Source organism: Seriola dumerili, unplaced genomic scaffold (assembly GCF_002260705.1).
Source record: "Seriola dumerili isolate Sdu_G_001 unplaced genomic scaffold, Sdu_1.0 BDQW01000011.1, whole genome shotgun sequence".
NCBI classification, from domain to species: domain Eukaryota; kingdom Metazoa; phylum Chordata; class Actinopteri; order Carangiformes; family Carangidae; genus Seriola; species Seriola dumerili.
This window is the reverse complement of record NW_019174266.1, coordinates 2,535,865-2,546,251: the sequence shown is the minus strand read 5'-3', so window position 1 is coordinate 2,546,251 and position 10,387 is coordinate 2,535,865. Positions and strand designations below refer to the sequence as shown.

At 44.0% G+C, this 10,387-nt stretch overlaps 1 protein-coding gene across 1 annotated transcript; it reads right to left on the bottom strand.

Moving 5' to 3' along the window:
• Positions 1-15: 15 nt before the first annotated feature.
• dbx1 (developing brain homeobox 1) lies at positions 16-2,790 on the bottom strand. Its single transcript, XM_022749653.1, has 4 exons — positions 2,424-2,790; positions 2,224-2,325; positions 442-644; positions 16-303 (listed from the first exon to the last, which is right to left on the bottom strand). Exons 1-4 carry the CDS (start codon positions 2,788-2,790, stop codon positions 16-18), a joined length of 960 nt encoding a protein of 319 aa, XP_022605374.1.
• Positions 2,791-10,387: the final 7,597 nt, after the last annotated feature.

The window sequence follows — 10,387 nt, the reverse complement described above, 5'->3', positions numbered from 1 at the left end:
TTTTTTTTTAATAAATTAAGATACTGTTATTTCTTCTTCATCTGACTCTGAGAAGTCTGAGTGCTTACTGGAGAGAGAAGGAGAGGAGATGCTGGATCCTGCCGACCTCATTCTCTCTCTACCGAACTCTTCCTCCTCCTCCTCCTCTTCCTCGGCTGAGGACTTCTTGCCCACGTCGCTGAGGTCCGGGTGCGGGTTGGCTTTGGTGGGCAGCGTCTGCTCACGGCAGCCACCGGACGACAGCAGCTCTCGTTCCTTAGAGTTCCTCCACTTCATCCGCCGGTTCTGGAACCAGATTTTCACCTGTGGACAAGGGGAAACGGTGAGTGGAAAGCGTCTGCGTCAGGTGCAGTGGAATGCGCAGCAGCGTCTTTATGCTCAGATTACGCACGACGTATTGATCATTTTAAGGCCACGTGAGCGCTTATGGTGGACTTTTACCTGTGAGTCTTTAAGGCCGAGTTTGGAGGCCAGTTTCTTCCTGTCCGGTTTGCTGATGTATTTCTGTTTCTGGAACATTTTCTCCAAGGCCTTGCGCTGCACGTCGGAGAACACCGCCCTCCTCAGCATCCCTCTGCGGGGTTTCCCTCTGGCGGCCAGGGGCCACGAAAATGTCCCGGGGATGGGAACAACGGATGAGGATGCTACAATACAAACACAGAGGAGAAACAGCAACCTGTTAGCTTTGTTTACTATGTCGCATCTCAGAAAAACAAATGTTCACAGAGAAGAAATGATCATTACAGCCAGAAAAGGAGCAGCTGGGTGATGGGAAATATCTTACTGCTTTATAAATCTAAGACATCAGAGCAGATCTATATGACTATAGTGATGTCTCTGTAAGGCCATACTTTTAAAGCGGTTATTATTGGAAGTTTTCCCCCTTGGAACTGTGCAATACGTCTCTGTTTTGAGTGAAATGGCACGAGGTGACTAATTAGCACATTGGCCGGTCCCCAACCGCATTGGTATGGTAAAGAGGTAGCATATCCTTTAAGGAACCCTGTGAGGGCGGATAGAGGAGTTAATAAACCGTGAACGGTAATTGTGTAGTAATGAACTAACGCAGAAAAGACTCTGGACAGGCGGCGAAGGCCATATATTATCGCAACAAAAGGAGATTTACACTTTCAAACTAAACACAACTGCATACCAGAATACTGATGCCCGGAGGGGGGAGTGAAGAGTGGAGGGGAATGGCGCATTTTTTTTTCTTCATGCCCTCAAATCATTTTCATTAAATGAACACGAAAAGCTATTCAGGGCGCTGGAGTTGTTTTGTTGAGGCATTCAGCTGAGCCCATGAAAAGACTCCATCTCCATTATGATTTGTCTGAATGAAAGCAGGGACTAGCGACTTTATAGACTTTTCTAAGAGATTATTCTTTATCTCAACTCGTTGATTGGCCCGGGTGGAGAATAGAGGAACGTTTAGGGCACAGAGAGAGTGAGGACTGGAGGTCAGTGGTAACCTATCCTATGGGCCGTGCAGCATGCAGGGAAAAACTTTCCCCAGCTGGGACATTCTGGTTGTAGTTTGGCTTTCAAATATTCCCTTTACTCAGAAATCCCACCGCGCAAAACACGTTCCCTTCTCTGCACACTGCTGCCTGGACTTGCCCCTGACTGTAGCTGCCCTGTGGCCGCAGCAGAATCAGGAACAACGACGCGCTATGTGGTCTTGTGAGAATATTGAAAACTCTCAATAGCGCCTAATAGGGAAATTAGTGCATGACTGGTTCACGCCTTTGGCCCGCCTGGTAAAAGTCACTCTCCAGGGTGTGTGGGTGGTTCGCCCGGTGGGAGCTGACCAAATTGGTCACGGTGCTGAAGGCTTTGTTGCCCGCCACAGCGGCCCGGTGGCCCCCCGGGCGCTGTGGGAAAACGTGGGCCGGGAAAATGCCACAACGCCCCCCAATGGGAAGCAGGGGGGGACTATAACTCGCCACCCCGCCTCAAATTTAGAGCGTGACGATTTGGGATAATTGGTTAATTAGGGGGTGGGTGGGTGGGTCCGGCTAGGGGCCAGAGCCAGCAGTCCCTATTAATAAGACAGTGATTTCTTCTTTTCTGGCTGTTTGTCCCTTTTCAGCTTCTATTTTGGTAAAATATGACAGGAGTTCAAAGTGTTTTACATCTAAATGCAGTTAGTTCAGACTGAATTCTAAAGGCTAAACAGAGTCTATGAATCCGTGAAGCCAAGTGCGTAAAAGTTGTGCCTACCTGGTAAATAAGGCGTCCTGAATATGGGGTGAAAGGTTCCGTCAAAGCAGGGGAAGGGGAAGGTCTTGGAGTGCAGGCTTTGGATTGTGGGGGGTGAGGACGCTGTGGAGGAACATCACACGTGTTAAAATCATTCCTGAATGAGAAAAATGAATCTAAAGAAACACATGACTGAAGCCGGAGACAGTCTGTCTACTCACCGGTCTTTGGTGAAGGTGCGAGGATGGCGCTCACTCCAAACTTGAGAAAAGTTGGGTCCTTGCTGTTCGGCAGCGACGTTTTCGGCGAGCACGATTCGCGCGTCACCGCGGTGGTGGCCACCGCGCGCTCCACGGGCGCGCAGCTGAAGGAAACGGTAGTGGTGGGAGTGGGCAGGGAGCCACTCACTGATGGGACAGTCCGGTTTATGAAGGCGGCGGGACGACTTATCCGCAGCAGGTCCTCCACTAGAAAGCTGGAGTGGGTCGGGAAGGCGGACGGCAGGGTCTGATGGAGCGGCAGAGCCGCGGCGGGGCGGTACAGCCCCGGGTAGAGGGCAGGAGGCGCGATGACGCTTGGGATCATCATGGTCCCGGTTTAAAAAACAGTGTGAAATCTGAAATACTCCTCTTGTCAGTTGGGAGAGAATCAGTCGTGTGAATGGCTGCTAACTCCTCTGGTTTCCTCACTCTGGGGAGAGGAGTTTTATAGCAGCCTGCCCCCCCGGCCCTCCTCTCAGGGCTGACAGCCTCACAATGGGGCTCAACAAAGTTCTCCACATGGGTCGCTTTCATGCCCTATCCCCCGGCCCGCTGATTGGCCAGAGGACGCAATTTATGATTGCATTAGACTTCATAAGCAAGCAACACACAATGTAACGTCCACAAAAGGGGCTCAGTCATCAATTTTGCATGTTGACCACTTTCCTTTCAATTTGTTTTGTTTGGCAGAGGCAAGCGGCCTAATTAAAGAGCAATCTTTGCAGATTCATTCATTATTGGGGACTTTTAATGAGCACTTTAAGAAAGATACTTTATTCTTTTCCTTTCACTGTGTCCTTCTGTTATCCAGGATATAAAAATATACTCGTTAAAATGCTAAATTATTCTTTTATTCTATTTTCAGAGTTGAAAAACAAACATAGCTACAGGTACATAAAGCTAAGCTTTAAACTATCTAATACTATAAACAAAACAACTGAGTAGACTGTGTTTATTGTTAAATCTACATCCTCTGTTAGTCGCAGATGCCATGCGCAGCATCTCAAATGTAAATCAGTTGTAGGGTTTCATAGGATTCTCAACACTCAATCTGGCCCTCGTCATGGAATAATGTCTTAAACGGATTTCTGCTATCAAAACGCTTTAACAGATGTGTTAAATATCACTCTTTTTGCACAGGCTTCATTCAGTGCGCAGAGCCGCGGCACAGAGCGCACAGGAGAAGTGTGCGGCCTGCGCCGTGCGCTCATGATCCTGTTAACCATGAACTAACTGTCACCCTCAGCTGCGGAGGAGGCGCCCCTCGGCCTTTCTCTCCTTCCCTCTCTCGGCTTCAAAAAAAAGCCCTGTGGAATAAAAAAAGCTTTATTTCTAAAGACGGTTTTGTTCTGCTATTTTAACCGGCTGAATAAAAGTGCATCTGTGATTTGATTTAAAACGCATTCATATGAGCGGACACTGAGACCCCATATAAAACTCTTATTAAAGCGACTTGGAGCCTGATAGTCGTGTTCTGTCAGCTTTGCCCCTGAAAACCAGTTAAACCAGAGTAATCAGGCGAAAACGCATCGAAGTCCAAAAGGGGAAAAAACGACTAATTGTTGCCAGTTTGAAACGCAATTAAAATAAAAACCCTTTGATTTAGATTTAAAATCATTCAAGAAACGAAAAAACATTTTAATTTGATTTTATTTATCTGCATTTTTACTCATCCATGGTGGATTTTTTTTTCATTCATAGCTTTTATCGTCATGTAGCTCTGGACTTCATATTTGTGGCCTAAAAGTAACATGTTTGTCATCTTTCATTTAATCTTTTTTTATTTAAGGAAAAACACAACAATAAAAAAAAAATATATATATATCTGTGGAGAGTAGCTCTACTGATTATGTGCATAATTATTTAATGTTATAAATCTTCTCTTAATATGAAAAACCAAATAAAATTAATTTTGACTGTATTATTATTTTAAATATGTTTTGCTCGCACTGAAATTGTTCAGGCTGTCACACAAGTTAATAAAAAAGTCATGAAGAAGAAAGTCTCGGTGTTAAATAAAAGTGCATATAAACAAACTTTTACTTAAAAACAGTCCACATGAGTCCGACTGACTCCTCTGACTGAAGTGAAGCAGCCAGACAGTTTGCATCATTTGGCATCAGCTCAAATGATGATAAGTAGTTCAGCATCAATCTAATATAAATTGGCCACAATCCGATAATTAAAAAGGGAACGCCTCCGTGAAATGATCCTTTGGAGAGAGTCAGGGCTTATCAGAGGTGCGTCTGCTTTATGAGCGCAGGACGCACAAACAGGCGTTAACACCGCGCTGCGCCACCACAGCTACACCTCCAATAAGTAACGAGACCTTCAATGCTTTTTTATGAGCCCATATTCCTTTACTTGGCTGCCCGAAATCCCCCTTTTGTGAGCGGTAAGCAGATGGTTAGCAGGAAGCATAGGCTGCTCTGGCTGACCGAGACTAATTTCTACGAGCTTTGCAAGCTTGCCACGTCCCCGCTCCTTTACCAGGCCGAGTAAAAACAGCTGGCTGCGGCTGAATTAAAGCCATTAAAAGCACATCTCTGAAATATTACCAACCAACAACAGCCCCACCCCCTGTTAGAGCCCACTGAGGTCCCATCACTGTAGCATGATTATCCTGCAGGGATTCAACATCTCAAGTTAAAATTTACATGGCATTAGAGGATAATTTATAGGAGCCTATTTCCCAGCGTCTATATCACCAATATACGTTTATTACAAATTACAGTGCGTCGGAGTCTAATGCTTAATTTATACAGTTGAATCGGTTTAATTTTATTATTATTATTATGATAATATTCAATATAGTATTTCTGTCATATAGACTATAATATTCATATTATGTTTATGGTAGGTTAATACCCCCATAGGGATTACCTACTGATGTTTATCACTTAGGATGTCCCTATAATATCCCTTCAGGCAATAGGATTATTCATATTAATCTGTAGATTACCAGAATATTCCTAAATTAATTCATGATTTTCCAGATATATTTATGTACAGTAAGCTATAGGCAATTTATTATAGATTATTAAAGAATTGTTGTACGTTTTCCGACAGGGCCAGGCCGGTTTACTAAATAGATGAACTTAACCATTGTCTTGAGTCTCTTTCTGCTTCGTTAAGTGAAAGGGGCTGAGTAAATATGTTACCCATGCATGAGAGGCTCTCTATGGGCCGCGCCATTGTGCCGCGGGTCCGACAGGTGGTTAACTGTTTATTATTCCCTCATTATTTATCGGTGACGTGGACGCACCGAGGAAAGGGAACTCCCCATCTTTTCACTTTACCCAGGATGAACAGATTGTGCTGACTGGTTGCAGCCTCGTATATGACACCGGTCACCAGTCCATCCATCTCAGCCCCTCAGCCTTTCAAGCCTGCATCCAACTCCACCAGGGTTTGGTAAATGAGGGCCTTTATTTCTGTTAACACATCCGTCCTGAGCGTTTAGCCATTTTCTGTGGCAGTACATGCAAACACAGGCAAGTCAGTTAATGGATAGGCCATTACATATTATTAATTTAGCAGTGCCATTAAATAACAGACAGATACAACTGTAGACCCACTAATAACCAGAGGTTTCTAACAACACAGTGGGAATATTGTAACAATATTGTTATTAAAGGATGATGAGTAAATAAAGTTGAATTTGTTTGGCATAGACACTTAATTCTGAATATTATGAACTTTTTATAGGGATTTTTCTGTGTAAACTAACAATAATGGATAGTAATTTGCTTTAGTACTGTTTCCTACTTGCACTTGGTTTTATGATATTTTATATTTCACTATACTTGTTTAATGCAGATTCCAATTTTGCGCTGTTACAGATTAAAATACTCACCAGTATTAAAAAAATTAGCTGCATTAAACTGCTGCGTGGATATAAATACATGACTGGCTGATAATATTAAATAAAGTAACACCACCCATAGGAAATACTTTTACTTTTGATACTTAATCCTGCTGGAAATATGTCCAATTGTGACCATACTTTAATTTGAAAAATCACAATTCTGAGTAATGAAATACTTTTCACTTGTATTGTTTTTACTTGAGTAAACTTTCTCTCTACTTCTTGAGCCCATGGCGCCTTTAAATGTGACCGTTTGTGCAGGTTTCGGATGAAGCCGCACTGAATCCTCGCTCCTGCCATGTGAAGTTAACCAAACATCTATTTCAGCCGATTCAGTTTGTGACCGGGCTTCACCTCGGCAGCGGCTCCCACTTGGGGTGTTTTGGCCGCGGCTTCACCTCAGCTCACCGGCGGCTCTTAAGGTCCCTGCAGCATCTGGCACAGGCGGTGAAAAAGCCCTGCTCAACACTGAGCGAATTAGCAATGCCACAAGATTCAGAAGAGCAGTGACAAGCATTAAATCGATATTAACTTTGTATTAAACATGGGCCCCTCCCTCTTCCCCAAATGGACTGGAGCCATATCAGCGCACAAAGCGCTCTATATGAACTCTGGCTGCACCTGTTCCCTCTCACTTGGTCATGGGAGTTCAACTTCTTAGTTTCACCCCAGGCTCTTTTTTCATCTGCCTCACCCCACACTGAATTCTTTCAGTTGGGCTTTTGTCATCAATTTTGATCTCATCTTCACCCCCCACGTTCACTCATCAAATCACATCATTAAGATCATGCATATCACGTTTACATTTTCATTAACTGCTCCAACTGTAACACACAAGTTCCACTTTCAACCGCAGAAAGTGTCAAAGCAGAACTGTTCTGTCTAGTCCAGACCGGGACACTTGCCTCTCCTTTTTGCTGTTCATTTATTAGCAGTTGTCAGTATGGATGTCGAGTGGTGTCCTAATCCTCTTAAAGCGCATGTTGGTACAGTTTGCATATCATTTTCTCATCTTGGAGAAAGGCCACAACCCTCTCTATTCACAGGGATTCCCTGTCCTCTTTCAGTGCAGCCACAGCCAAGAGCATTAGCATAATCTGACAACCAATACCATTGTCCGTGACCTTGTATGCAAAGTTAATTGCTCATTAATACAAGACAAAACAGAGGGGTGCAGAGGAAGCACAGTAGTCCTCTAAATCCTTGTTTTAGAAGGGACAGGCAGGCAGGTGGAACATCCTCCATTGGCTCATTAAACTCCATCTGAAATTATTAGAAATTATTTAAATCTAAATATTTTTAATTCTCCTTTTTGACAAAAGCATCTGGTGCTCAAAAATACACAGAATCAGGTGTAAGTAGTAGTTGTTTAACCAGCCTCTTTAGTTTTAACAATAATCTGGCAGTGATATTGTAGTAAGTCCACACACACACACACACACACGCACACACACAAAGACTTGCACACACTCCTTCAAAAGTATATACAATTTGTCACAGTGGCTCAGCGTTAATCAATTGCAAATGTATCTCTCTGCAAGTTTAATCTCATCTCTACATTAGTTTCACGGATGCGAGGCGATTTGCAAGGGGAGCCTCCACTCCAACCCCCCCGAGCACCTGGCAGTCTTATCGGGTAGCGTCATGTAAACACCCACTGCTTCAACGGGTGCCCCGTCTGAGGACCCAAGCGTCAGTGCGCAGCACGGAAAAGAAGGCCAGGCTCTGTGGTTGTCAACACCAGTTTAGCTTAGGAGTCCCATTGTGACGTTAGGGGTGACTCTCCTGGTCAGGCCGACCTGCAGCACTTGTTTGATATAGATATAGCTGCTAATATCTGATTATTATGGAATGAACAGGCACTAGACAGAGTTCAGAGGGCCACCACATGCAGCTGTATAATGCTGTCTTTGTGCTCTACAGAGCAGCACAGCTGGCAGAGACAAGCTTGAGACAGACAAAAAAATGTAATAAAATGCTTGTTTAGGATTTTTTCAGTTACATGCAACATGAGTGATTATGAAATGAGCTAATACTTCTTGTTTTAGTCATGCACAGACAAAGATAAGTCCCTTAAAACGAGCAAGCAAAAGTTTTACTTCACTATTTTTCCATGTTTTTTAGTAAAGTTTTGCGTGGTCTATAACTTGCTATTTGAGGATTCTGGACTGGAGTTTTGTTGTTTACTAGGACTGGAGGCTTGAAGAAGTGTGTGTGTGTGTGTGTGGGAGGGGTGGCTGTGCGGGGCAGTTGAAGAAGAAGAAGAAGAAGGTATGAATGGGGAAAGAAGGGGCTTGGGTGGAGGAGGGGATGCTTGACGGACTTCACTGCCTGTTGGCCCTGCAGCATTGATGCCGTGTTGGCCATATAATCGGATTGCCAGTGGGTGAAAGTGAGCCCGGGTGCTTATGTCAGTTTGCGTCTCGTCAAGCTGAATAATACGCATGGCCAGGGAGTGAAGCGGACGCTTGCCATTGAGGGCTCTCAGTACTTGTGGCTAAGCATTTCTAAAAGAGAGAAAAAGCCTCATTGGATTCATATATAATTCTCACTCAAGCGTTTTGATGCATTTGCATAACAGGAGGAAACCAGTGATCTTTTCAGTGCTGCTGCTGCTCCTGCTGCACAAGTGTGTGTTTGCATGTGCCACTGTGTGTGTGTGGGTGTGGGTGTGGGTGTGTGTGTGCGTGTGTGCGTGTGTGTGTGTGTGTATGTGTGTTTGGAAGGGCCCTAGCTGAGCCCTGCATAAACAAGGCTGGACACGGTTCTTCTTGCACTTGGCCTCTCATGATTAATCGAAGATCAACAACAAAACGACAGAACATTTAGCTTTTTCCACTCATCTTCTTTCACGTTGAGGGGGGAAAAAAAAACATAGCGGGGAGCAAGAGTTCAGTGTTTATGTTGTCATGAATGAACATGACCAAAGAAAACACTGCTGACCTTCAGATTCTGTGGATTTCATTTGAGAAGTTTCAAGAGAGTTTCATCCAAGTCTCCTGTTGAATTTGGCCTCCGAGGAAATTACTGATATGAACTTTAAAACATCACACAACAGATGCATTTTATGATCCTCCAAACTGACTGGAATATTTGGATGAATCTCCTTCCCTCAAGCTTCCCTTACTCACTGTACAGTGCAGTCATAAACAACACATTTTGAATTGTTCTGTCTCTGTTAGTTAACATCCACAGCAAATCATCAGTGCAGGACTATTAACACCTTTTAATACATAGCGCCCCAACTTACGACAAATGATTAGTAACATTATTATCAAATGTGACCAACAGAAAATTAATATGCACCAATTTTCCTGAATTGTGTGGGTAATTTAATGAGCAAAAATACACAAATATTATCTCGCTCCAGCCTCTCAAGTGTAAGAATTTGTTGCTTCTCTCCATTGGTTCATTGGAAATTGAACATACTGGGTTTTAGTTCGTTGGTTAGACAAAACAAGCTATTTTAAAATGTTGCATTAGTCTCTGGGACCTTGTAAAGGCTAGAACTGACTAAACAAACAAAAAAAACAATCAATAGATAAACTGAGAATTAAATAGTAATTGGATGCAGTCCCAGCTGAGAGCCAGCCATTTGAACATAATAACCAGCGTTTCATGTCATATCCAGTGTACTGCAGTATAAAGCCAAAACAAAGACATTGTGTAACTCCCCTAGATAGACGATAAAGCCTTGACAGCGGTCACATGGTTTGAAACATCTGTGGGCCTCAGTATGAGTTGGCAATTTGCTGGTGGCCAGCAGCAGAGGCCGGTAAGGCCACTGCAGTTCTCTCCAACCCGGATGCGGACCGTCAGCCGGTCCATTTACCCCGTTGAAACTTTGTGAGGCATGATGACCATCAGGACGGTCAGGGTCTTTAGTCATACAGGCAGCAGTAATGCGGTCTGACTGACTTTCCACACAGCAGACCCCACAGGTCTGATTCCTGGAGCAGTCAAAGTCCTGCATCTCAAAGTCACATGCAACCATTTAGAGCCATTGGTCTGTGCTGGGTCTCTGTCTCAGTGTGGCCTGTAACTGATCCCATCATTG

Bases quoted from the DNA above. Each gene is read 5' to 3' on its own strand.
- dbx1 (XM_022749653.1), bottom strand. From the start codon at position 2,790: ATGATGATCCCAAGCGTCATCGCGCCTCCTGCCCTCTACCCGGGGCTG. The intron at 2,326-2,423 runs GTGAGTAGACAG...GTTCCTCCACAG, and splicing joins CGCACCTTCACCAAAGACCG to CGTCCTCACCCCCCACAATC. The intron at 645-2,223 runs GTAGGCACAACT...TTTGTATTGTAG, and splicing joins CAGGACGCCTTATTTACCAG to CATCCTCATCCGTTGTTCCC.